The sequence below is a fragment of the Panthera tigris genome, chromosome E1, assembly GCF_018350195.1.
Source record: "Panthera tigris isolate Pti1 chromosome E1, P.tigris_Pti1_mat1.1, whole genome shotgun sequence".
In the NCBI taxonomy this organism is placed as follows: Eukaryota; Metazoa; Chordata; class Mammalia; order Carnivora; family Felidae; genus Panthera; species Panthera tigris.
Window position 1 is genome coordinate 54,995,517 of NC_056673.1, and position 27,578 is coordinate 55,023,094.

The 27,578-nt window shown below is 52.8% G+C and overlaps 2 protein-coding genes and 1 non-coding gene across 3 annotated transcripts; all 3 read left to right on the plus strand.

Moving 5' to 3' along the window:
- On the plus strand, positions 1–13,548 carry CDR2L (cerebellar degeneration related protein 2 like). Its single transcript, XM_042967352.1, has 5 exons — positions 1–158; positions 8,683–8,795; positions 9,095–9,243; positions 9,817–9,981; positions 10,914–13,548. Exons 1-5 carry the CDS (start codon positions 83–85, stop codon positions 11,803–11,805), a joined length of 1,395 nt encoding a protein of 464 aa, XP_042823286.1. The 5' UTR covers positions 1–82; the 3' UTR covers positions 11,806–13,548.
- Positions 13,549–17,218: 3,670 nt separating this feature from the next.
- On the plus strand, positions 17,219–24,484 carry MRPL58 (mitochondrial ribosomal protein L58). Its single transcript, XM_042967192.1, has 6 exons — positions 17,219–17,446; positions 20,442–20,478; positions 23,082–23,141; positions 23,696–23,778; positions 23,872–24,041; positions 24,300–24,484. The coding sequence occupies exons 1-6, from the start codon at positions 17,261–17,263 to the stop codon at positions 24,382–24,384; spliced, it is 621 nt and encodes a 206-aa protein (XP_042823126.1). The 5' UTR covers positions 17,219–17,260; the 3' UTR covers positions 24,385–24,484.
- A 1,675-nt stretch (positions 24,485–26,159) lies between these two features.
- On the plus strand, positions 26,160–26,273 carry LOC122233865. The gene has a single exon (XR_006211590.1). It is a non-coding gene; the product is annotated as a U11 spliceosomal RNA (small nuclear RNA).
- The last annotated feature ends 1,305 nt before the right edge of the window (positions 26,274–27,578 follow it).

Genomic DNA, 27,578 nt, shown 5'->3' on the forward strand with positions numbered 1-27,578 from the left:
CGCCGCATTGTCCCGGGCCCCGCGCCCCGGCCCTGAGCCGCGCCGCCGCAGCGCCCGCCTGCCGCCCGCCGCCCGCGGGGCCATGCGGAGAGCCGCCGTGATGGAGGACTTCACAGAGGAGGAGGAGCCCTGGTACGACCAGCAGGACCTGGAACAGGGTGAGCACGGCGGCGTGGGTGCGGCGGGAAAGCGGGGTGCGCCCCGCGACCCCTGTCCGCTTCTCCATTGTTGAGCAGTATCACCCCGGGGAGGGCTGGGCTGGACCCGGAGCGCTGGACTCCGAGAGTGATACGTCTGGAGAATGGGGACGTGGAGACAGGGAGCGCTGCCCGAGAAGACCCGGGCGGGACCGGCGGAGACACACAAAAGTGGGGGGAGCGGCCATTCTCTTTCCCCAAACGACAGGGGCATACTTCCCCCAGAGCACCCACCTCATCTTAGAGGCAGGAACTGCCCAGGCGCCCCTACTATAATTGGGGGCCTGAGTACTGGCTAGAAGTCTGTGAAGGCCTGGAGGTGGCTCCTTGGCTATGTTTTGCTGAGAGGAATGGTGAGTGTGTGTGTGTGTGTGTGTGTGTGTGTGTGTGTGTGTGTGTGTGTAGGGGAAAGTTATCCCATTCCAAATCCGGTGGCACCCTCCCCTGCCAGGATTCCTGAGCTCTAAGGCTCCGAGAAAGTTTCCCCAACTTCTTTACCCTCTACCAGGGAGGGTATAGGGGTTTGGGGACCCTGCTGGCCGAGAAGCAGCAAAAACTTGGAGTCTCCAAACGACTCGAGGGGAAGGGGGTCCCCAGGCCCTTTTCCTCCCCGCCTTTTCCCAAATGATTCGTGGTTGGAGGGAACCAGGTTTGGGCATTCTGAACAATGCACCAGACTACAGCCTGAGTAAATGGGGAGCCACCTCCCCCACTCCCATCTGAGCGTAGAGAGGGTGGCTGGAAGGGGGTTAGAATCTGGTGATGAGGTGGCCAATGTGACATCACTCTAAACAGGGGGTGGAGCTGTAGGACAGGAAGGAGGAGGAGGCCTAAGAGGGTCAGAGCCAAGGTCTGCTGGAATACAGTCGAATCCACCCTCTCTTCCCCCAAAGTGTCTCATTCTTGGATGGTTAGAGCTGGAGGGGCAAGGAAACGTGTCCAGGAGAAGTGACCACTGTCACCCAGCAAGCCAGGCGGGTGTGTGGACACAACTCTGGTTCAGTGTCTACTAACACCCCATGCTCTGAGTGGCCTATCCATGGGACCCCAGATGCCTAGCTTTGCCCTCATGTGAGGCATCTGACCAGATCCTGGAGCCTTTGATTCCTGGCCCTGACCCGCATCCCCACGTGGCCAGATTTGCTGGTAGATGAGACTGTCCTTGTACTCAGGAGCGTGGTGGGTTAATCGGTTTCTGGGGGACCAGTGTGGGACTGGGGGTGCTGGGCTGAACTCTGCCATATTCTTCACCCTAGAGTCTAACCTCAGCCTCCCTGCCTGGAGTATGATGTCCGATACTGGCTGCGACAGCCCGGTCCCCCATCCTGGGCATTACCCCCCAAATTTTGCATCCCACACACACCCATCAGGCTGACATTTAAGTGTCAGACACCGTCCTGGGAGCTGGGAACAGTCCCAGCCCTGGCCTCCTGGGTGCACCCTGGCAGGTAGAGGTGGGCCTGTAACTAAATGTGGGTGTTAGGATACGGTAAGAGGGCTTCATGGAAGAGGCAGGCCTAGATGGAAAGATTGGAAGCTGAGCTCCTGGGAAGATGGCTTCCTGAGAGGCTGATGCTGATATTGTTGCTGTCTCATTTCGTTCCCACACCCCTAACAAAGTCTCTGGCATTGTGCCCGGCCCAGATGTGGGAGGAAGGAGCCAGGGAGTAGGGGTGGGAGATACACTGCTTCTGGAGAGCGAGAGGTGTCGAGACTCGAGCGGGGCCGGGCTGCCATGCTCTGGGGCTAGGGTAGGGGATGGCCATGCTGGTCTGCAGCAGCTGGCCTTGCTTTGTAGCCCCAGTAGCCAGGGTCCAGGAACAAGGAGGGAAACCAGAAATGAGGCAGTGTCAGAAGAAATTGGACTTCTTGAGCAAAAAAACACAAATGTCTGTTCGCCCTGGGTGAGGGCAGAAGGCAATGAGAGCAGAGACAGAGGGCCTTCTGGTGTAAGACTCGTAAAGGTTGATGCAAAGGACCCTCTGAGCTGGAGGGTTGAATAAGGGCTGCCTGGGCATTGTAGGCAGAGTGGATGGCATACGAAGGCACAGAGCAACATGAAAAGACCACGTGTGACTAGAAAGTAGGAGCTTCTAGAGTGCCAGGGGTGGGTTCAGAGGAAGCCTCAGGCCCAGCCAGTGCAGCACCACCTCCTAGAGCCCGGCACAGAGAGCTGGATGGGGGGGCGAAGCGTCGGCCGAAGGCCAGCTACACTGGGGTTCACGTGCCTGTAACATCCCCCTTCCCTGCATCCAACCCCCAAATTCTCTCCTGCCCAGCTGCTCCCTGGTTGCCTCTGAGTGGCTCAGGAAGTGGTTTGTTCAGCCAGCTGGGTCTCCCCTCTGTGTTTGTTTCCCCCCTGCCCTGGGGGCAGACCTCAATTTTACTTTCTGGAAGCTTGGCCTGCTGTTTGACTTTGATTCCGTTCTGTCCCAGTGGAGGGAGGCAGTTGGGACAAGCAAGGTCCTAGATCCTCACCATGTTCCTTCCGCCCACTGACACAAGCACCTGTAAAAATAGAAAAAGCCATTGATTGTTAAGCACACTGGCTCTCTCCCTCTCTGCCCGCCTCCCTCCTCGACCTTGGACCAGGCATGGTGGGCCTTTGGTACCTCTTTCCATGCCGAGAGATGGCTGCTGAGTCACAGATGTGAAGCCCTGGGTGCCTGACCTTGAGTCTCAGCCTTGGGCAAGAGCTCTGACATGACAAGGAGAGGGAGGTGACCGGACCCCAATTGTGTGGACCCAGAGTTCCCGACATTCATGCCCTGGAGGTTGTAAGCAGAAACCCCGCAGCCCTGCCAGGTGATAGATCTTCTCCTCTCACCGCCTTTATCTTTGTTCCTTCCTCCCTGTGCCTGTCCCCTGTCCCTTTCCCACCTCTCTGCTCCAGAGTCTATGGGGCCACACCCCAACCCCAACCGGTGGGGACAGTGGGATTTCAGGGTTTCTTTTCAGAGACATTCCCTTGGCTGCTGGCCACTCCCTCTCAGGCCTCTGGGGCTCATGGGGAACACGTCAGCAGGCACTCAGAGGGCAACACTGCCGAAGCCCACCACAGGAGACCCCAGAAAACTCCAGGGCCCAGGGTCCAGGGGAGATGCCTATTCAGACTCGGTAACTTCCCCAGCTTGGTCCAGTGTGACCATTAATCTGGCCATAACAGACTGTTTATTACTCCGATTTCTACTTCCTCCTTAGCCAGCTCTCCCATTCTCCCACCCCCGGGCCTCCCCCACCCCTGGTCCAGGGAGAACCGCACTCCACCCGGAGTCCGGAGACACCGCCAGGCCTCTGCTAGCTGGTGTACCTTCCCCAGCACTTGGCTCCAGCCAGTCCCCTGCTCTGCACCTTCTAGACCTCTCCTGTGATCCCTCCTGGCAGCTTTGACCAGCTTAGCTTGCACTGTGATCCAGTTTCCCCGAGACACTCTCTGAGATTTTTCTCCCACCCCAGACAGCTTCTATTGTGCTCCCTTCCTCCCCACCCCTGAGTCATTGGGCGGCCTGGTTACATGCGGAGCCTTTGCAGCGCAAGCTTCTATGTGGCTGGTTTATAGCGTGACTTGCAGCTGGCCCAGCCGGCCAGCGGCAGGAATACACACGCCCAGCTCACGTGCTCACCTGGAAGGAAAAACATAAAATGCAGTTGTTCTTGACCTTTCTTCACTCAGCTTTGGAGCCTGAAGTCTCGGACTCTAGGTTAAGCTGCGGGAACGCCAAGCAGATCAGCCGTGGAGCCCGTGCCCCCAGTGCCAACACAGGGGCCGGCATCAGTAGCAGTGGCCTCTTCACAGACCCCCCTGACAGTTCTCGAGGGAGAAAACACTGGTGAACGTGGCCTTCTGTTGTTTTTCATTTATACCTGAGTTATCTGATACTGTTTGGGGGTGAGCCAAACGTTCGCCATCGCATTACAGAGAGTAGGAAGGCGCTAGCGGTGGTCTTGCTGGGCTCCCGAATTTCCACTGAGCCCTCGACATAACATAGGGCTGCAGTTGTACGACGTTAAACGGCAGACTTCACACTTTGTGGACGGACGGGTCCAGAGGCCTTCACACTTTGTAGACTTCTGCCCAACTCATAATGAATAAATTCATACTGCAAGTGGCCCATTCCCCTACTGGTCTGTATCAGGCACCTGGTTTTTCTTGCCATCGTCATCAGATGTTAATTGCTCAAAGCTGAAGCTTCTTCTGAGATCTACAGGATCATTTTTCTTTTTTCTTTTTTAATGTTCATTTATTTTTGAGAGAGAGAGTGAGGGCGGGAGAGGCAGAGAGAAAAAGAGAGAGGGAGACATAGAATCGGAAGCAGACTGCTGGCTCTGAGCTGTCAGCAGAGAGCCTGACACAGGGCTCGAACCCATGAACCGCAAGATCGTGACCTGAGCCACCCAGGCGCCCCCTATATGATTCTTTTTCTTAATGGCTGAGGTAGCTGTTTAGGAGAGCAGCTTGTGTTTTCCCGGGCTAAGTTTTTGCAGTCTTGCTCAGGATAGCAGCTTTGCACTTGTCTGGGAAACTCCAGATGACATCCGGGCACAGGGCCCCGCGTTCCTGGCATAGGCCCGGCCTGGAGACTCCACTCTGGCTGTTTCAAAACCTTACCTTTATGTGTGGGAGCAGACTCCAGGCTTGTTCCTGACAGGCAGCCTGGCCTTTTGTCCAGGCCCCATGGCTAGCCAGGCCCCTCGCTTTCATGAGGTAATATCAGTCCTACCCCCAGCTTTGGCTGACAAAAAGCCTGAGGTCCTGCTCTCAAAATGCCCACTGTGAACCACTGCTGTCTGGGGCTCTTCTGAGAAGAAAACCCCCTCCCCAGACCCGTCTGGTGCCAAGCAAGGGGCTCAGCTGAAACAACCATATTTATGAAACTCGCAAGGAGGGGCTATAGAGACCCTCTGTCCTCTGGGGATTCTTGACGGATCACTGTCTGAACAGGGAAAGCATTAAAGACCTGAATCCCTGGACCACATCACATCGGCCCCAGAAGAGTTGCCCTTGTACATCTTGATCTGGATTTATACCATCAGCCTAGATTGAGGGATGTTTCAAGGAACGAGCTCTTGATGGGGAAAAGACTCAAGTTTTCTGGACAGCGTTTTGGCAGAATGAATCAAGTAGGCCTACCCTTTGTCCTGGTAATTCTGTTTCTGGGAAAGTATCTTCGGGATATAGGCAGTGATTTGCACAAAGATTTTTGTACTATGAATTTTTGTATAGTTTCATTTTCAACGGGGGGGGGGAATGGAAATACATAAAATTCCAACAACAATATTTAGGGGTGGCTATTGGGGACTTGTATACAATAGAATATTCACATCCACTAAAAGTGGCCATGTAGATATATGTGGACACAACTCTTTATGCCAAATTGTTTTTTTTAATTTTTTTTTTTAATTTTTTTAACATTTATTTATTTTTGAGACAGAGAGAGACAGAGCATGAACGGGGGAGGGTCAGAGAGAGAGGGAGACACAGAATCCCAAGCAGGCTCCAGGCTCTGAGCTGTCAGCACAGAGCCCAATGCGGGGCTCGAACCCACAAACCACGAGATCGTGACTTGAGCCGAAGTCGGCCGCTTAACCAACTGAGGCACCCAGGCACCCCTATGCCAAATTGTTAAGTGAAAAAAGCAGGTACAAAAAACATCCTGTTCATACAAAATTGTAGCTATAGCTGCTTTAAGCCCAGAGAGCTGTTTATAAGAATGGTGACCAGCATGTGACCAGCATCTTTCTCTAAATGGGGCATTTTCATCTACCTGCTTCCTCCCCTCTCCTCTCATGCCACACACACAGACTGTAACTTCTATTACTTACAAATAACCATTCTGTCATAACCATTTGAGGCCATATCCATTTGTTTATGGAATTCCCAGTTATAGATCTAAGAATATGTGAGGTACATTTCCAAGTAATTTTTGGTCACCATTTTTAACCTTTCTGTGCTGCTTGATTTTTCACATCAAGTACACTTAACACAAACCTTAAAGTGATTTTAAAAAGAAAAGAGCCTGGGACGCCTGGGTGGTTCAGTAGGTTAAGCGGCCCACTTTGGCTCAGGTCATGATCTCTCAGTCTGTGAGTTTGAGCCCCGCATCGGGCTCTGGGCTCTGTGCTGACAGCCTGGATGGAGCCTGTTTCAGATTCTGTGTCTCCTTCTCTCTGACCCTCCCCCATTCATGCTCTGTCTCTCTCTGTCTCAAAAATAAATAAACGTTAAAAAAAAAATTAAAAAAAAAAGAACCTTGTAAACCCAATCAGAGCCTATCACCAACCTCTTTAAGGGCCTTGCTCCCTAACATCAGTCTCTGTCTCTGGATTAAACTGCCTAAAGTGTTTTGTTTTGTTTTTTGTGGTTTTTTGTTTTTGTTTTTGTTTTTAACAGCTTTTTTGAGATGTAATTCACACACCATCTAATTCACTCATTTAAAGTGCACAGCAACTTGGGGTGCCTGGGTGACTCAGTCTGGTAAGCATTTGATTCTTGATTTGGGCTCAGGTCATGATCCCAGGGTTGTGGGACTGAGCCCCACATCGGGCTCCACTCTGAGCGTGGAGTCTGCTTAAGGTTTTTTCTCCCTCAGGGTGCCTTGGTGGCTTAGTCAGTGAAGCATCAGATTTTGGCTCAGGTCATGATTTCGGGGTTTGCAAGTTTGAGCCCTGCATCAGGCTCTGTGCTGACTATGCAGAGTCTGCTTCGGATTCTGTCTCCTTCTATCTCTGCCCCTACCCCCATTCGCGCACCGCACTCTCTCCCTCTCTCCAAATAAGGAAATAAACATTAAAATATATGTGTGTGTGTGTGTGTGTGTGTGTGTGTGTGTGTGTATAATATATATATAGGGGCACCTGGGTAGCTCGGTCAGTGACCTTGGCTCAGGTCACGATCTCACAGTTCATGAATTTGAGCCCCACGTGAGGCTCTGTGCTGACAGCTCACAGCCTAGAGCCTGCTTCAGATTCTGTCTCCATCTCTCTCTGCCCCTCCCCACTCAAGCACTATCTCTCTCTCAAATATAAATAAACATTAAAATAATTTTTAATATATATAAATAAAAGAAATAATACATTTTTCCTTTATGATAATAAGTATGTTATTTCCCTTGTTTCTAAGAAGAATGAGGCATATATACGGAGGAATATCTACTCCAAATGTCTAGGGGCCCTCACACAACTCCAGACCCACTAAAGAGAATTTTTAGGAATACCAGCACCTGCCACTTCCTTTTAATCCTCCCCCCCACCACACAGCCCCCCAGAAACAGGCTAGACCCCCTCCCTGACTGCCTCTCTGACAGTGTTCATGCACCTTTGGCTGGGGGAGGGGAGAGCAGGTTCCAGTCCTAGGGTACAAGAATCAGGGCTGCTGGGGGGAGTGGGGGTGGGGGGGAAGAGGATGATGGTTTTGCTGCCCAGAGAAAGGAGGTTTCTGAGAGGGGTGTATGTCACTAGGACCAGATGGTCCCCAACCAGGGCCGGGAGACCTGAATTCTGCTTCCAGTGTGGCCATAACCTTGGATGGGTCATTCTTCTGTCTCCTTCTCCAGCCTGGCCTCCATGAAATAAGGAGGTTGGGCCAAAGAGCTCTGAAGCCTCATCCAATTTTTTTTTTTTTTTAATAAAGGCATAGCTTATTCTTTTTTTTTTTAAGATTTTTTTTTATTTTTAAGTAATCCCTACACCCAACCTGAGGCTTGAACTCACAGCTCCGAGATCAAGAGTGACACACTCTACTGACTGAGCCAGCCAGGCGCCCCTCATCCGATTCTAATACCCAGCAAGTCTTTCTGTTTCCTTCGCCGCTCGGCGAGCTCCTAGTCACCCTTCCAAACCCAAAGCTGCCCATTGCCTGAGCCTCCCACTGATCCCAGGAAGAGTGAGCTCTCCCTTACCTATCATCCCAGGGCACTTGGCCCCACGTCTGTCGATTCTCTTAGCACATTCCTCTCACTCGTTCTTTCAGAAAATATTTATTATGCCCCTGCTGTTGCAGGGCCTGGGATATCAGTGAACAAAATGGGCAAAATCTCTGCCCTCTGAGCTTACAATTAGTCGGGCGGTGGGGGGGGGGACATGAACACGATAAATGAGCATTTTGGTAAGTTAGATGGTGATACTCGCGAAGGAGAAAAATTAAACGGAGAGGGAGTATGAGGCGGGGGAGGGTGTGGTTTTGAGTCAGCGGTCAGGGAAGGGCTCCTGGAGAAGGTGACATTTAAGCACAGATTGGAAGGTGAGGAGGGATGAGGCTTGGGAGTGTCTGGGGAGAGGACACTGCAGGCAGAAGCGACGGTCAGTGTAAAGTCTTCGCTCCCGGCTTTCATCCACTCCCAGACCTGCGGGCTCCCTGAGGCCAGCTCGTGTCCCGGTTGTCTTGGAGTCCCGAAGGCACAGAGTGAATGCTCGGAACGTTCCCGGGAGTCCTCTGAGCCCATTCAGCTGCTCATGTTTCTCCCACCCTCTGCCCCCTCTCCACTAGACTTGCACTTGGCCGCAGAGCTGGGGAAGACCCTGCTGGAGAGGAACAAGGAGCTGGAGGAGTCTCTGCAGCAGATGTATGCCACCAATGAGGAGCAAGTGCAGGAGATCGAGGTGAGGGGCCACGGAGGCCCTGCACGTGCTCCCTCCCCCCCCCCCCCATTGTGGACCCCTTGGCCTGTGATGCCCTTGTATAACTTAGGGAAAGGTGCCCTCTTAGAGGACGCAGCCTTGGCCCTACAGCCTCGTGCCGGTTCACAACCTGTACAACTATCCCAGGCAGCCCTTGCTCCACCATCATTACCCGCCCCCCTGCTGCAGACCAATACCTCCAGGCAAACGTGTTCCTAGAAGTAGGAGAATGGCCCACGTGAGCACACCGTCCCCAGCCCTGTCCGCCTTCTCCCCTCCAGTACCTAACCAAGCAGCTGGACACGCTGCGGCACATGAATGAGCAGCACGCCAAAGTGTACGAACAGCTGGACCTGACAGCCCGCGACCTGGAGCTGACCAACCAGAAGCTGGTGCTGGAGAGTAAGGCTGCCCAGCAGAAGATCCATGGGTGAGGGCCGGGTGGCGGGCTGGGGGGCGAGCGAGGGGGAGGTCAGGTTGGGTTGCCGGCGGGCATATGGTCTGGTGGGTGTGACTCATGCTCCTTCTCCCAGAAACCCGGGCCTGGGACCCCGGGATGGTGGTGAGATCGCCCTTGTCAACTGTGGTGGATTTCACGTTCAGGCCACGGCCCTTCTTGAAGCACCAGCTAGATACCAGGCTCTGTTCAGGCACTGCGGACACAGTGACGGGGATACAGAGAGACATTCCCTCCCCTTGGGAGCTCACAGCCTGGGCGGGAAGGCAGGCACGTAAATATCTTACTGCCGTGCAGGGTGATAAGGGCTCGGAGGGTGTAGGAGGAACTGAGGTGGCACAGGGAGGATGGTCAGCTCAGCCCTGGAGGGGCCGGGCGGGTCCTCGGGCACACAGGGAGTTCCCTCTGACCTCAGCACCAGGAAGCGGGGCCCAAGGCTGCCCATCTGTCCCCACCTCCACCCCCAGTCCCTCCGGGGCTGCAGCGAGGAGGGCTGGCCCTGTCCCCTTGAAGACCCTCCCATGTATGTCCCCACCCCACCCCCAGGCTGACGGAGACCATCGAGCGCCTGCAGGCCCAGGTGGAGGAACTGCAGGCCCAGGTGGAGCAGCTGCGGGGCCTGGAGCAGCTGCGAGCACGCCGGGAGAAGCGGGAACGCAGGCGCACCATCCACACCTTCCCCTGTCTCAAGGAGCTGTGCACCAGTCCCCGGTAGGCGAGGGTGCCGCGGGGGTGGGGGGCAGTCCGGACCCTGCGCGGCGTCCCCGAGTCCCGGAGGAAGGAGAGGGTGGGCACCAGGCGGCAGGTGGGAATGAGAGTCGGTGCATCGTCAGGCTGTTGGAGGGGCTGATCCTGTTGCCAACAACAGGCGGCAGCTGGCATTTAGTGAGCCTTGGCCGTGTGCCCACCACTCGCAGCGCTTTCATTCCCGTGGCAGTCCCGCGAGGTATGTGTTATCATCCCCACTACTCAGATGAGGAAACGGAAGCCCAGAGGTTATGTGAGCTTATCCAAGGTCGCCTCTTTACTAAGCCAGAATTCTAACTCAGGAGGAGTTAACCACTACACCTCTCAGTTCTCAGTAAACCTTAACAGGATGACCTCTTAAGATAAAAAATACCTATTGTGTGTTTAGTGGGTGTTTCAGTAAAGGTCCTGGCAGGAGACAGCACCTTGCACGGAGTAACTGAGGCGTGATGGATGAAGGGGTGTGGACAAGGTGTGGGGAGACCACAGGGACACTGCAGCACGCCAGGCTTGCAACAGTGAGGGGCCGCTGTCCCCCCTAGGCCTGAAGGGGCCAGGGGAAGGAGGTTACTGGAAGGCAAGCAGGTGCCGCCTGGCCAGCACTAACCAGGGAAGGAATCTGGGGAAGACCTTCCCTGACCTCCCTCTGCTCCCACGCTCGGACCTGCTGCCGGTGGCTCCCGTTGGTCGAGCTCAGGAGAGAGCAGAAACCTGGCTGACGCAGGTCACCGTGGTCAGCCGCCCAGGGCAGAGAGCAGGGAGAGAAAGGGCGGAGGGTGGCTCCAGAGGAGCAGACAGACGATCGTGCCCGTTGGCCGGGAGATGTGTTAAGCGTGGGGGAGCTGGACCCGGGACCTTGGCCGTGACCAGATGTCTGCCGGCCTGCTCCCCGTCAGGTGCGAGGATGCCTTCCGCCTGCACAGTTCCTCGTTGGAGCTGGGCCCGCGGCCCCTGGAGCAGGAGAACGAGCGGCTGCAGACGCTGGTGGGTGTGCTGCGTTCCCAGATGGGCCAGGAGCGGCAGCGCAAGGAGCGGGCGGAGCGCGAGTACGCGGCGGTGCTGCAGGAGTACGCGGAGCTGGAGCGGCAGCTGTGCGAGATGGAGGGCTGCCGCCTCCGCGTGCAGGAGCTGGAGGCCGAGCTGCTGGAGCTGCAGCAGATGAAGCAGGCGAAGACCTACCTGCTGGGCCGGGAGGACCACCTGGCCGAGGCCCTGCTCGCGCCCCTCACCCAGGCCCCGGAGGCCGATGACCCCCAGCCCGGCAGCGGGGACGACTCGGCCGCCCAGGACGGCGTCGCCTCTCCGGCCGCCTCCCCGGGCCATGCCGTCCGCAAGAGCTGCAGCGACACGGCGCTCAACGCCATCGTGGCCAAAGACCCAGCCAGCCGGCACGCGGGCAACCTGACGCTGCACGCCAACAGCGTGCGCAAGCGGGGCATGTCCATCCTGCGGGAAGTGGACGAGCAGTACCACGCGCTGCTCGAGAAGTACGAGGAGCTGCTGAGCAAGTGCCGGCAGCACGGCGCCGGGGTGCGGCATGCTGGCGTGCAGACCTCGCGGCCCATCTCCCGCGACAGCTCGTGGAGAGACCTTCGCGGGGGCGAGGAGGGCCAGGGGGAGGCCAGGGTGGGCGAGAAGAGCCTGAGCCAGCACGTGGAGGCTGTGGACAAGCGGCTGGAGCAGAGCCAGCCCGAGTACAAGGCGCTCTTCAAAGAGATCTTCTCCAGAATCCAGAAGACCAAGGCCGACATCAATGCCACCAAAGTGAAGACGCACAGCAGCAAGTGACCCTTTCCCGGCCTGCAGCCTCCCCCCAGGGTCAGGTCACAGGGCCTCTCGTGCCTGGGCTATGCAGCCTCTGGTGAGTGAGGGAGCCCTTTAGCAGCAATATAGCCCAGTGGAGGCTGCTGCCTGGCCCAGGGAGCGTGGGGAGGTGGGGGGGGACCCATTCTGTTCTCTGCTGACTTGGGAGGTGTCCAACACCTCCCGGATCGCCCAGAACCCTCCACCATCGTGCGTCAGCCCAAAGACGCAGCTAAGAGTTTCAAAGCCAAACATCCCCATTCCCCCGGGGATTCCCAGCTCCCCAGCCCTTGGCTTCCTGACCCTGAGCCTTGCTCTCAGATTCGTGGCCAGGCTTCTGAAAGCCATTCTGGACTATCTGGCTTTTTCTTTTCTTTCTTTCTTTCTTTTTTTTTTTTTTTTTTTGGAGATTTGCAATGCAAGGTCTCCCTGACCCCTTCCCACAACTGGAAACACTTGAAGGAGGATCCCAGAGCCAGCTGTTGCTGGTTCCAGGGGTCTCCTGGACCACCCACTGCTTCTCCCCAGCTGTGACACGCTGTCATCCCCTTAGCACCAGCTGCCCCATCCCCCAGAGTCCTGACTAGGTCAGAGACAGCCCCTGCCATGCAGAGCCTCGGCCAGGCCCCGAGTGCCCCCAACTCCAGCCCTGGTGAGGCGGGCTTCTCCCCAGAGACCCTCAGCCCACTGCAGATCTGTAGCCAATCAGAGGAGGGGAACAGAGAGCCCCTCGGCAGCCATACATGAACAGTGCACCTGCTTCCCTCACAGCCAGCCTCCTGGGGCTCCAGCCCTGGAAATGCCTTCCGGCCGTTAAGCCTTCCAGGAGTCTGGGTGGTGGGGAGCCCCCATCTCTGCACGCCACCTCTGACCTGCCGAGCTTAGCCTCTGCCTGCCCCCATCTCAGGGACCATGATGTGTCTCATTCACTCCCATGCTCCCCACAGGCCGACCCCTCCTCAGATCATGACTGCTGCCCCCAGAATGTCCCAGGTGTGTGCCACCAGCCAGTGGTCCTAGCATCCGCCCCTGCTCCCCCTTCACGGGGGACTCCCCAAGATTCCCCACCCTGTCCTGAACAGTATTGAAATGGGACCTGGTGGAGACCATGTCTCCCCCCTCCCGTAAAATGCTTGTTCCTAACCTCTCACCTTTGTGGGGGTCTTTTGAGGACCCAGCTGGGTCACAGGCTAAACTTTTTAAGGCTTCAGAAAGTCCAGCTTCAGCTAAGAGATGTCCAGGCCTCCAGCTTGCCCTGAGCAGTTCCTCGGGGCTTCCAGTTCCTTCTGCTACCCATCCTGAGATCCTAGAAAATAGAGGAGCTACCTAGCCCCGCGGAAGGCGGCAGCCCTGGCCTCTGCTGGGAATCCAGCAGGGACCTTCATGCCTTATCTGTTTCTAAGGGGTAAAGGGGTTTTCGTAACAAGCATGCCCGACCTCCCTGGAGGCGCCACCCTGCTCTCTGGGCAGCACTGTGATGAGCGCTGTCGGCTGGTCCTTCCGTTCACACATCTTGGAGCCCTTTGTCCTTTGGAGCTGGGCAGCTCCCAGCCCTCCATGTGTCTCTGTCATCTAGGGTGGAGGGGATAGGGTGGGGGAAGGGCTCCTGCCTGTTTGCTCCCCAGTTCTGTAGCAGCCGACCAGCGCGTCACCTTTGAAGTATACATGAGAGAAATATATTTACAAATGCTTTATTCTCTTCTTTAATAAAAAATGCACCAGTATTCTAAAAGCAGAAATGGCCCTGGGGCCATGGTCCTGTCTCTGTGCATCTCACACCCCCACCTCTCATCACACAGCTCTGGGGATTGGGGAGCTGAGAGTCCTGAGCTCCACTCCCCGGGGATTTGCAGCCAAACAGCTGAAAGCCTAGGGGTGTTTTCTGGGGACCAGGCAGATAGCAGGTGGTGGTGAAGGAAGCAGGTTCCTGGAAGAATGAGGCAGAATTGCCCACTCACTCCTGCCAGGAGGCACACTCTATCTGCCCTGCCCCCAGGGGGTGGGGAGTGTTGGATGGGGAGAGGAAGGTGGTCTTAGCATCCGGAATAGAGCTAGTAAGACTGGATTTCCCACCCCAGTGCTGCAGAGAAACAAAAAGTAAAAGCCACCCGATCTCTGAAAGTAAAAAGAAGTTCCTTATCATCCCTTAGCAGCAGCTAACTTTGTTGCCTGCTGACTTTGTGCCAGGCAGTGTTGAGTGCTTTCGCGTGCTTAGCACCTTCAGCAGCCTTAGGAGGCAGCTCTAAAATCTCTGTTTTACTCATGGAGATTCTGAGGCTTAGAGGTTAAGTTAGTAATTCGAAGTCACGTAGAAATATTTAAACCCGGGGCACCAGGGTGGCTCAGTTGGTTAAGTATCTGACTCTCGGTTTCTGCTCAGGTCATGATCTCACGATTTCCTGAGTTGGAGCCCCACCTGAGGCTCTTTGCTGACAATGAGGAGCCTGCTTGGGATTCTCTCTCTCCCTCTCTCTCTCTCTCTCTGCCTCTCCCCTGCTTGCGCGGTCTCTCTCTCTCAAAATAAATAAATAAACTTAAAAAATATATATCCAAACCTACAACTCACCAATTCCACTATGCAATATTTCACATTCTCTAGCTCTTTGTCATGTTCAGTTTTAAAAGCCAGTCTGACTCAGGGCAGTCCAGAAAAGAAGAAAGGAAGGCCCTGTGGGTCCCCACAAGGTAGTGATCCCCCAACTCACAGGCCATAGAGAAGGCCTGGTACCTGCAAGCTCCCGAGCTGCCGGGAATGGCCTGGTGGTGCTTTATTCTTTTCCCTTCTTTCCTCTTGCCCCTGTGAATGTCCCCTTCTTGAAGCACCATTTCAGCCTGTGGAGGACAAAGGAGGGAAAGGAGAAGGCAGGCCTCAGCCTTCAGTGCCCACCTTTTTAAGGGAACAGGTGGCACCTCTCAGGCCCATTTCTTCCAGAAGGGCCTCTATTCTGGATGGTTCGGGACAGCAGCAGGTGAGAGGAGCTTGCCAGCTGCTCTTCTCTCCACCCCAGGGTAGCTTGTCTCTCTCTCCTCTACCCCCCTCCTCTCCCAGAATCCAGGCCACCAGATGGCCTGAGCAGGCTGTGTTTATTTGGGGCCATGGAAACCTACAGCTCCTTTTTTCTATCACTCTGTGTCAGGAACAGGCCTGGAGCCCAGCTTCAGAGCTATCGCCTTGGAATGGTGCTGACTTTATTATTCATAATCCCTGAGCTGTCGACCTGAGTGAGTTCCTGGCTTTGCTCCCTTGAGCAGTTTATTCCAGTCACCATGGAGATGCCTCTGTTCCCTCTGAGGTTTTGGGACTAAGACAGGGAGGGACCCAAGAGATCCCCCTTCCAGCCTACAGCCCAAAAGGTTTATGTTAATTGTCATTCCCTTTCTAGTTTGCTTTCACAAAGCCAGTGCTCAGGAAGGAGTTTATTCCCTCCTAAAGAATATGCCTGTAGCAATGAGGCTGGAGTGGTAAAGCCTGTATTTGATGACAATCTCCTGTTTCAAACCGCCAGCATCCCCTAGGGCATATTTTTCAAGGTAATAGTGCTTTTACTAAAAATAGAACCATTATTACAAAACAACCACTAGGATTACTAACAATCACTAATCATCTATTGGGCTGTTTTTATTAATCACATTGCCTCTCAATAAAGTAATTTAGGCAACACTTAGCTGTTTCCAAACAGTGCGTCCTCTACTTTGGACCTTTCTCAGAGGTGGAATTTGTTTTGAGGTTCATGTCTTAATGATGTGGGAAACAGTAAATGGAAAATTAAATTTCTTTACAACTTACAGCCCACTGACAAGTCCTCCAGAGTGACATTCCTCCAAGAATGGCCAGTTGTCTTAATGTTAATACTTTGCTAGAGGAAAAACAAGTGGTCAACTGATAAGAGACCACAGTCATGCAGGACAGGAGTCTCTATCGGTTGTAATCATCTTGATGATTTACAAGCAAAAAGCAATTTTATCAATAGCCAAACTCCCAGAAACCTACAGATTGAGTTTCCTGAGACCCTGACATCATCCTTGCCTTCTTAGGATAGAAAATCTTATATAATCAGTCACTCCTCCCAACTCTAGTGCAGCTCTGTCTGCCCACAGGTCCTGTCCCTGTGCTTTCATAAAACCACCCTTTTTTCCACCGAAGACATCTCAAGAATTCTTTCCTGGTCGTCAGCTCCGAACCCCAACACTTCAAACTGCATCATTAAGAACCCTGAAAAAGGGCGCTGCTTAGCCTGTCCTTGGCTGCCTGAATCTCCAACCCCCCTCCCCAGCTTTCCTTTATCTCCTGGCTAGGAGAAACTGTCGTCGTGCCCCACAAAACTACTGTTCCTTCTGTGAGGGGATGTGGGTCCACTTTTAAAAACATTCCTTTCTTGGGGCATCTGGGTGGCTCAGTCCATGAAGCATCTGACTCTGGCTCAGGTGGTGATCTCACCCTTCATGGGTTTGAGCCCTGTCTGGCTCTGTGCTGACAGCTCAGCACAGAGACCCTGCTTGGGATTCCTTGTCTCCCTCTCTCCCTGCCCCTCCTCTGCTCACACTCTGTCTCCCTCTCTCTCAAAAATAAACGTCTAAAAAAAAAAAAAAAAGGCTGGTTTTTAGGAAAAATAAATAAGTGGCTGGTTTTAAGTGGAAAAAAAACAAAAACAACAACAAAAAACATTTCTTTCTCCACCTGCCTGCTTCTCTTCCCACCTGTTATTTGTCTTGCAGAGACTTCACACACCTGCTCCACAGGGATATGCTTAAACTGACTTGTGAATGAGCCTGAAGTTACTAAAACTCAGCTCTCGCAGAACTCAACTTTCAAAAGCACACTCCCAAAGAATTCATCTTATACATATTTATTGCGGGGGGGGGGGGGGAGGGTCTATGATGTACCAGGTTCTGGGTGCTGGGGACCCAGCAGTGAGCCAGAGCCCCCCTGGAACTTATTACAGTCTGGCTGGAGACAGAAGCAATAAACTAGAAGTAAGATTGAGTGATGTTTAAGAAAAAAAGAAAAAGATAAAGTAGAGCAGAGTCAGAGTAAAGGGGAAGGAGACGAGCTAGGTCAGGCAGGGCAGGCCTCAGTGATGGTGTGAAATTTCGAGGGGAGAGCGATCCGGGAGGGCACAACCCCTGTAAAGGAAAGAAAAGTGTTTCTGGGGAACACGGAATCCGGGGTTCTTTTAACCAAGAGGCTCCCTTTAGAGCCCTCTAGCCAACGTCTTCGCCGCCGCTGCAGGACGTCAGCGTTCCAACCAGGTCCCCCTGGAGGCGGCCAAAGGGAAACGTCTGAAAGGTACCCGAGAGAGTGACTCCGGGAGCTCAGCTCGCCACCTCCCAGCGACCCTGGCGGGCGCTAAAAACCACTCGGAACCAAAGTCCCGAGGGAAGCGCGAGCTGGCGGACCGCGGAAGCAGGCACCCACCGGAAGCAGCGCCGACACCCGAACATGGCGGCGGCCCGGTGTCTACGCTGGGGCCTGAGACGAGCCGGGACCTGGCTGCTCCCGCCGCCCGTGTGCTGCCCCCAGCGGGTTCTGCACAAGCAGGCCGACGGCACAGAGTTCCAGAGTATCTACAGCCTGGACAAGCTCTACCCCGAATCCCGGGGCTCGGACACCGCCTGGAGGATCCCGGTGAGCGGGGAAGGCCGTACGGAAGGGGCGTTTCCCCTCCTCTGCAGTGACGTTAGGAAGCCGGGGCTCCATTGGCCAGGCTGGAGCAATTGGAGGGGCTGCTGCTGGTAGGACGTGGCGGGGGCCGCGGGAGGGAGCTGGTTGCCGGAGCGAGTGGGGCTGGGGCGGCAGATTGGGTCCTGGCGCCGGGAGGGCTTGGGGTGTGCGGGCGTCTCGAGAGCACGTTGAGCGTGTTTCTTGCAGGACCACCGGCTTTTCCGAGTTTGATCCCCGGCCTCCAGGCCCAAATGTCCGTAGCTCCTAAGAACCCCAGCGCGCCTGAAGAAAACAGGAAACAGGGCTTCGTTTCTTCAGGATGCATTTGTTGCCAGCCTGCTATGTTCGGGCTCTTTATCAGGCACCAGGGCAGGAGAGATAGGACCCAGTCAGTTCTACTGAATTTCTACGTACAGGACTGAAAAGAAAACATTCATTTATTCGCTCACTCATTCAACAAACTTCAATTGAAAGCGTGGTGTGTGCGCCATGGAGGCATGGAGATAGAGAGGTGGGGGTGGGGGAAGATCATCTGAATGCTTGTTGGAGCTTATCTTCCAGTGGAGGGTAGCAAGCAATAAATAAAATCAGAACTACAGAGTGTGTGCGATGGTTATAAGTTCTTTTGGAAAAAATAAAGCCTGGAAGGAAGGAGTGCTAAGGTAGCGGTCGGGTTGCAGTTTTAAGTAGGATGGTCTAAGAAGACCTCTGGGAAGATGACTTTTGCGTAAGGACTCGGATGCAGCAAGGCAGTGAGACTTGTTCAAGGGACGGCAAGCAGGCCAGTGGCTGAGCAGGGAAGTCAAAGCAGATGAATCCAAAGAGGAGAGGGATGGGTTGGAGGGAGGCCCGTTTACAGGGTTAACAGGTCTTTAGCTTTATTCTGAGTGTGATGGGACCTGTTGGGGTGGTTGAGGCAGAGGAACGGAATGATCCAACTTAGTTTTACCAGGATCACTCTCAGGGCGCCTGCCTTGGTCAGTCAGTGGAATGCGTGATTTGGAGTTGTGAATTCAAGCCCCACGTTGGCTGTCGAGATTACCTAAAGGTAAAATCTTAAAATGCCAGCAGCAACGACAAAGATCACTCTTATAGGGACTTACAGAGAGTAGACCGTAGAATGGCAAGAACAGGAAGGCCACTTAAAAGACTGCAGTTACACAGTCAAGAGATGATGATAAGCAGAGAGGAAGCAAAAGACTCTTAAGAATGGGTCAGGTTCAGGTTCTAGTTACGTTCTGAAGAGAAAACCTATAAGATTTGCTAGTGTGTTTTTTTTTTTTTTTTTGTAGAATGTAATTTTTTTTAAGTTTATTTATTTTGAGAGAGAAAGCATGAGTGGGGGAGAGACGGGGTCGGGGGGGAGGTTGGAGAGAGAATCCCAAGCAGGCTCTGCACTGTCAGCGCAGAGCCTGATGGGGTACTCGAACTCTCGAAACGTGAGATCATGACCTGAGCCAGAGTTGGCCACTTAACCAGCTGAGCCACCCAGGAGCCCCTTGCTAATGTGTTTTCTATAAGAAGTGAGAATAAGAGAGGAATTGAAGTCCGGGGTGGAAGAATTGAGTTGCCATTAATCGAGATGAGAAAGTCATTTGTTCTTTCGTTCAACAAAAAGCATACTGTATACCTAATGTGTCAGACACTGTTTCAAACGTTGCAGACACAGATAAAACTGATAGGGTCCCCGCTTCATGAAGGTTATGTTCTAGTAGAAGGAGCACACAGTAAAGAAATGGGGAAAACATAGGTGATGAAAAGACCAGAGTACTGGGGAAATATTTCAGATTGTTAGTAAAGGGAGTCCTCTGTGAGGAGGTTTGAGGTTTGAGGCAGCCATGAGGAGACCTCAAATAGAAATTGCCTCTATGGGTCTGGAATTGAAGAAGATTTTGAGTTTGAGCCAGACAGTTGGGAGTCATGAACACCCATAATATTTTCATCCTCATAGATGCATGAAATGTTCTAGGAAAGGAGTAAGAGAGAGAAGAGAAAGGATTCCAGGGGCATATCAGTGTTGCAAAGAGCAGGGGCGCCTGGGTGGCTCAGTCGGCTAAGCGTCCCACTCTTGATTTCGGCTCTGATCATGATCTCACAGTTCATGGGTTCGAGCCCCACATCGGGCTCGGTACTGACCACACAGCGTGTGCTTGGGATTCTCTCCCTCCTTCTTCTTCTACCCCTCCTCTCCCCTCCCCTCCCCTGCTCGTGCTCTGTCTCTTTCTCTCAAAATAAATAAATAAACATGAAAAAAAATTGCAAAGAGCAAATGAAGAGTGGGAAAGTCATTAGGGAGATAAGAAGGAAGCTGGAGGAAGAGGGAGAGCAGCCCTCGAGGGGGGTGGAGCCTGGCCTCCTCAGTGCTGCAGGGAGTGCAGGGGGATGAGGATTTCACTCCCCAATAATTCTAAGATGAAAAGGGATGAAGGCAGCCAGTGGTGGGGACAGATGAGGACACCATGAGTGTTGGTAGCCAGAAGAACCTCAGAGTGGGTAGTGTCTGCACTGGGCCTGTGGGCCTGGGACTCAGGTTCAAAGACATCACTACCGAGAACAACACGGGAGAGAGACGGAGGTGAGAAATCCTGGAACGAGTAGTCTCTGACATAGACCCTCAAGGCAGCTGGCTCCCCATGTGAGCCTCCTGTGGCCTAGGGAGAAACAAGGTGGCCCACCAGGTTTGTTGCTCTAGGTTAGTAGAGGGGATTCCTTTTGGAGTCTCCCTGAGACATGTGTACTGTGGAGCCTGCCCTCCCTCCAAGGAACCAGGCCTCCCATGATGCCCTCTGGAGTCCGAGGAGCCTTTTTCTGTCATCCTGATGTGATTTCGCTGGGGACCTGAAAATGGCTGTATTGCGCTTGCATTGTGGCTTTATATCTTTTCTTTGATTGCCCTGGACCAGTTCAAGAGTCACAGAGCTGGTGATATTTATTTAACACTGTGTACATTACATTACAGGATGATGCAAAGCAAGCCAATAATGACATTCCTCTAGGTAAGTAATTTTGCTTTATACAAAATCAGTCAGGGGGCGCCTGGGTGGCTCAGTTGGTTAAACGTCCGACTTCTGCTCAGGTCATGATCTCTCTGTTCGTGAGTTCGAGCCCTGCTTTGGGCTGTGTGCTGACAGCTCGGAGCCTGGAGCCTGCAGCCTGCTTCAGATTCTGTGTTTCCCTTTCTCTCTGCCCTTCCCCCATTCATGCTCACTCGCGCTCTCTCTCTCTCTCTCTCTCTCTCTCTCTCTCTCTCTCTCTCTCTCAAGAATAAATAAACATTAAAAAAAAAAAAATCAGTCATTTCCTCCCACCCTCACACAATCCTTCCAGATCTCTCCAGCCTAACAAAAGTAAAGAAACTGTCTCCGGGTGTGCAAAAGCAGAGCCCTTTAAGCACTTTAGAATAGCACAGAAATGATGGCACAGCCACTGTGGAGTGCTGGGCAGTGTGCGAGACGAATCAGAGCTCTTGATGTCCTCATGACAAGGAACAGTCTTTCCAGTAGATGAGCTGATGGTTCTCCGGAAAAAGTTAAGCTGCAGAAGAATACATACAGTAAGCTACCATTTGTGTCTTACGTTTGTATGTCTGAAACATACATTTCTATGCATATACATAGACCTGAAATGATGTACAAGAAATTGGATTCGAGGACTGGCTGGGGGAGTGGAGAAGAAAGGATTTGGTGGCTGGGGAACCCAAGTGGGGACTTCTCCCTGTGAACTGTTTGCACAACTTTAGACTTGTGTACCACCAAACACAAGGTGAGGCCTGACGGACATAGCCTGTGAAGCTGCAAGCCCCTTTTAGGGTCCAGCAGTTTGCGGTGTCCACAGACCGTGCGAGGAGTCGCCACGTGTGCCAGCTCCCCAAGGCCCTTGTTCAAGGTGACACGGAGACAAAGAGCCTGATCAACTGCAGCACAAGGGAGTGGCCTCCCCATGGCTTAGGAGCCGGTGCCCCGCAGCAGGTGGCATTTTGGTCACCGGCAGCTGTGCCTTGAGGCGCGCATGTGGCCGGAGGTGGCAAAAGCCTATCTCATCAGAACCGGGGGCAAAGAGACAGTCTCATGACAGCCTCCAGGGAGACAGGGAGGCGAGTGGGAGCCCTCCATGTCTCAGCTCCTCCCCTGCCTTGGGTGCTCTTGAGTTTGGGGGCCTCACAGGCCTTCCTAGAAGACGGACTCGGCCACAGTGCAAACCCTGCCTCGGCGGCCTATGCAGATACAGGCAAGGTTGCCCACACCGTGGTAGAACCTTCCCCCGACAGTACCGCGCAGTCCTTACCTCTGCAGAAAAGTGAACTGATTTGACTTTTCAAAAGGAAGAAGGTCTCTTGGAAGCAGTCCCGAGACGGGCCACCACTGCCCACCAAGGCCCGCTGTCCACCACCACGGTTCCAGGTCTTTGCCACCCGGTCTTCTTACGGCTCACCATCCAGCCTTCTGAAATTTTCCCCCTACCACGCTTCCCTACTTTCCTCAGACACCGTGAGTCTGCTTTTCACGAACCATAAAAATAGAAGGAAGAAAGCCCATTTTACATTTTATAGCAAATCTGAGGCTCAGAGAAGCAGAGGGACTTTGCCAAGATCGCAGTCGGCCAGTGGCTGTGCCCGTGTTAGAAGCAAGACTCCCAGCTCCGATTCTAGAATGCTTTCATCCAAGGGCACCTGGGTGGCTCAGTCAGTTAAGCATTCGACTTCGGCTCAGGTCACGATCTCATGGCTAGTGGGCTCGAGCCCCGCATCGGGCTCTGTGCTGACTATGCAGAGCCTGCTTGGGATTCTCTCCCTCTCTCTCTGCCCCTCCCCAACTTGTGCTTTCTCTCTCTCTCTCTCTCTCTCTCTCTCTCTCTCTCTCTCTCTCTCTCAGAATAAATAAACTTAGAATCATTTCATCCAGTGGGGATGTTTTTAAACACTGACTAACCGGGCCCTGGGCACCAGGAATACACAATGTCTGCCCCCTTGGAGCTTACGGTCTATTGGGATTCCACATCCACCACGTTTCAAAATACAACATTAAACTAAGTTTGTCCCTCAGTTTGAGCTTTTGACAGAGTCTTTGCTTTAAAACAAATAAACAGCAAGAAGCTAGAGCAGCCGGATCTGGGGAAATGTACTGAACCAGAAGCAGACAACCCAGGTCATAACTTTACCTCCTTTGCTGTGTGTGTGACCTTGGAAAGGCACTTGATTTTAGCTTTGAGATCTGTAAATAATCTCTGCCTTTACTGCTTTGAACGTTATGTTTGTTATATAAAAGTCATTGAAAGATGTGTGGGGCACCTGGGTGGCTTAGTCGGTTAAGCATCTGACTTTGGCTCAGGTCATAATCTCACAGTTTATGGGTTCGAGCCCCACATCAGGCTCTGTGCTGACAGCTCGGAGCCTGCTTCGGATTCTGTGTGTCCCTCTCTTTCTGCCCCTCCTTTGCTCACGCTCTGTCTTTGTCTCTCTCAAAAATAAAATAAACATTAAAAAAAAATTTTTTTAAGAAAGATGTGTAATAGGGATAGTCATACTGTATTGATAATAAATGAACAGTTTGAGCATTTTGCCAGGGGATAATCTTTTTTCGGTGTGTGTTCTGTTTTATAGATCGTTTGACGATATCTTATTGTCGGAGTAGCGGTCCTGGGGGCCAGAATGTTAACAAAGGTACAAGGCACCTTGTTTTTCACTTTGAAACTTGGCCGGGAGATGCACTTGAGTTCTATGCTTACATTCATGTGGAATAAAGGGATTGTTTTAGCAGAAGCTTAAATACCACCAGTTTATAATAATCCTCTTTATTCTTTGAATGTGATCTGATTCTTAGACTCTCAGCTGTGGGTTGCTAAGACTAGGGTTGGCTTGTGAACCGAAACAAAGGGAAATCACAGTGTGAGCTGGCAGCCAGCTCTGAGAACAGGTTTCTTTCGTTCTCATGGAACCCATGCCCTCTCCCCCTTCTTTTCAGATCCCACTAAATTGTTAGAGAAGCACTGAGCATTTAGTTCCCAGAAGTTAATTTTTGTCCAGAAGTGCCTTACTATCTTTGCAGGCTCATTCCATCACCAACCTTGTATTCCCAAATTGACACAGGACCTGTGTCACGGGTCACACCTGGCTGGGTGTCTCACCTCCCCGTTTCAGGATTGTCACCAGCCACTGGGCGCTGAGCCTACTTGAGAGTCTCTGTGACCCATGCGCTCTGGTCCCTTTATTTACAGTGAATTCCAAGGCTGAAGTCAGGTTCCATTTGGCAACCGCCGAGTGGATTGCCGAGCCTGCGCGGCAGAAGATGGCCATCACGGTAACCACCGGTTCCTTTCTTTTTCCATCATCCCTCAGTCGTTTTTAAACCTTTTACTCTGTAGAACTCTGGTGTTGCCTTTGTTCTCTGCAGCATAAAAATAAGATCAACAAGTCAGGAGAGTTGATACTCACCTCTGAATGCAGCCGCTATCAGTTCCGAAATCTGGCAGATTGTCTTCAGAAAATTCGAGACATGATTGCTGAGGCCAGCCAGCCAGCTAAGGAGCCATCCAAAGAAGATGCTGTACTACACAGGATCAGGTACCAGAAAGTGCCCCCGAGCTTCTCTCAGCTGAGTCGTGGGGACAAGGGACTGCACGGAGAAGACAGGAGGCAGGGGGAGTCCGCGACTTCCCAGCAGAAGGTGGGAAGGCTCCGGGACCGAGAGAAACCGCTGACCCGAGCGGGGCTGGTCCCTGCTGATCCGGCTGCTTCCTTCCCACCGAGCTGCCAGCTCCTCTCCGCTGTGAAAAGCATTGATTGGGCATCTGGGCCTAACTGCGGTCTTTTTGTTTTCAGGATAGAAAACATGAATCGGGAAAGGCTGAGAAAAAAGAGGATACACTCTGTCATAAAGACAGGCAGGAGGGTAGATATGGACTGAAATCCTCCTCCAGAGCTGACACAGACCCTCTTCAGGACATCCAGGCAGCAGCGAGCTCTAACACCATCAGGAGACCCCTTGTTGTTTGCGGCTGTTAATGCTTGGCTTTAACGTGGGCGCCACCATGAGAATGTTCATTTGGAAGGAGGGTGGCAGGCACTGGTTGCAAAGGTCTTTATAGGCAATCGCATGTTGTCAAACCTTAATTATCCACTTAATGCATTAGCTGTAGTAAAGTGCAGTAAACGCAGTGGGCTTCGCCTCTCATTCAGAATGCTTCAGAACAGAATTCGGACCTTTTCTGTATGTTGAAATCTGCCTCACGATTGTTGACCAGCACCGGTCAGCCAGGCGGAAATAAGAACGAGCTGCGGTATCTGCGCTCAGGGAACACACCTCGGGTTAGGAGGGCTGAGACAGGGGAGGGGGCACCTGAGCTGGGCCTTGAAAAGGGACTAGAATTTTAGTAGAGGTGCGGGAGGGACACGCCAGTTGGCGGGAACCGTATGAATAAGACAAACCAAAGAAAAGGCTGGGGTGGAGAAGCTGAGGGAGCCATCTGAATGATGGATTCGCGCCATGGGTTGCGGGAGGTAAGTCTGGAAAGGAGACAGAAGCTCAATGTGGAGACTCGAATTCAAGTTCGAGAGTTTAGATTTTTTTTTAACATTAGGTTCTGCTGGGTTTTATTTATTTATTTAATTTTGGAAAGAGAGCATGAGTGGGGGAAGGGGCAGAGAGAGAGGGGGACAGAGGATCCAAAACTGGCTCTGTGCTGACAGCAGACAGCCAGATTCGGGGCTGAAACTCATGAACCATGAGATCATGACCTGAGCCAAAGTCGGACACTTCGCCAACTGTGCCACCCAGGCACCCCTCTAGAATTTAGGTTTTAAGGAATGTAGGTGACCAAGAAATGCTGAGGTTGTTCAGCAGGAAGGAACGCCATGTGTTAGGTTGCTGTCACATGCTGTGGGATTTTAGAGGCAGGAAAAGAGTAAGTCAGACCTGAAAATAGGTTTTTGCCATCCTATGGGTATGGGAAGAACCCAGGCCGGCATGACTAAAGCAGATTACTCTGGTGTGTATGAATTTCTTGGAATGTTCTCTGTAATTTTGATCTAGTTCACCTGTTCAGCAAATACTGCCCTGTGATGCTCGAAATGCAAGATAATTAGCTGTAGTGGTATATACAACTTTATGTGAGCAGGGACCTCATCATTCACAGAAGTGTAAAAAAGGGACAACAGGGGCATCTGGGTGGCTCAGTCGGTTGAGCGTCTGACTTCGGCTCAGGTCATGATCTCATGGTTTGTGGGTCCGAGCCCCGCGTTGGGCTCTGTGCTGACGCTCAGAGCCTGGAGCCTGCTTCGAATTCTGTGTCTCCCTCTCTGTCTCTGCCCCTCCCCTGCTCACGCTCTGTCTCTGTCTCAAAAATAAATATTTTTTTAAAATGTTTAAAAAAAAGGGACAACAAGTTATTGATAAATGACTCTTCCAAGAGTCCCCTCAAGAGACTCAGAGCCTAGTTGGGGGTGAAGCTCATATATGCAAGGCAGTGCAACATTCATTGGTCTGTTTGCTAATTCAACAAATACTGAGTGAAAGGCCCTGGGTGAGGTCCCAGGAAACTAGCAATGAACAAAAACAGTCCTTCCTCCAGAGAACTTAAATTCGATCAGGTGATAATAAAAGTGGAGAAGAAAACTGGATTTCTGTTAACGGTAACACAAGCTAAAACGTGAATAACTTAAGATCTAAGCAGGTTCTGGGGAAAAAAGGGCTTCTGTCGTGAAAAGCACACGTAGGGCAGCTACAACATCAAGAGATTTTGGAAGCATAATTTTTTGCTACCTGGGCAGCTGGTGATCATTGTTTCCTGCACACCCCCCACCCAAACAACCAGATAAATAAAATAAGTAGTTTCTGGGAACCAGAGAAGTAACTAGTTCTAGCTTGAGGGTCAGAGAAGATATACTTGAGGCGCTTGAGATAGGAGGGGAGGGGCTGGCTGGCCATTCGAGCAAGACCTTGTCACCTAAAGGCTCCAGTGGTGTCCAAGCCCTGCCTATGGCTGGGACAGTGAACTACAGTATCCAGGGAATGGGCTCTGAAGCCAGTGCATACAGGGTCAGCTCCTGCCTTCCACCACCCCCAGCTGTGGGGCCTTGGGCAAACCACTTAGCCTCTCTGAACCTCAGTTTCCGCATCAATAAACTAGGGGTGATGTTACCCGTGCCTACCTCATAGGATTGTTGTGTGGCTTAAATGAATCAATAAGCGGTTAATGGCACTGAGCATGTACTTGGGGGATGCTAACCATGATTGACGGTTCAGTTTGGCTGAAACCCAGGCAATGAGGAGCTGTGGAAGCCATGTTGGCCACATGCAGTGGGAGCCGGGTCTAGAAAGGCCTTCAGTGTGACAGACTAGGACACTTAGCCTCCTCCTCTGCAGAGGCTGTCAGAGGAAGATTAACCTGACTGCGAGCGGGCGAGGAGAGTGCGGGGAAATGCGTGCAGGCTGGCGGACTGACCCATGGAGGAGTCAGGGACCCATCCTGGAACTGGGGCAGTGGCAACAGGGATGGAGAGAAAGTAGCAGACGCGAAAGGATTATGGAGACCGAAATGGGGCCGGGTGGGTGGGAGCAGGTGAGTGACTGTGTGTGATGTGCCTCGAGGCGGGGAAGGCACAAGGGAGGATGGCCTTGGGAGGATGGTGGAGTGAGGATGGTTCTGCCGGTGAGGAGCTGCCTCCGGGAGTGACGGAGTGACGCCCGGGAGAGGGAATGCAGCCAGCCCGGGGGCTGGGGGTGAGGTTGCAGCTAGTGTGCAGGGCAGAGGATACAAGAAGAGTCTTGGGAATGGGTAGGAGCAGTTGAGGGTGAGCAGAGCGGAATATGGGGACGTGCTGGGTTAGATGGTGGCAGCGGGGAAACCAGAAGAGGCATCCCTGTGGGCTGACCCTGGAGCAAAGCGCTGGACCCCTGAGGCCCTCAGAAGACATTAAGGGTACATGAAAAGACCTGGAGAAGTGTTTGGGACACACAGGAGGGGATAAAGAGGTAGAGAAACAGCAGGCTGGGTAGGGGACGGGGAATAGAGCACAGAAGTAGGACCCATCCTTTAAAAATGCTGAGGGGGCGCCCGGCTGGCTCAGTCGGTTAAGCGTCCGACTCTCAATTTCGGCTCA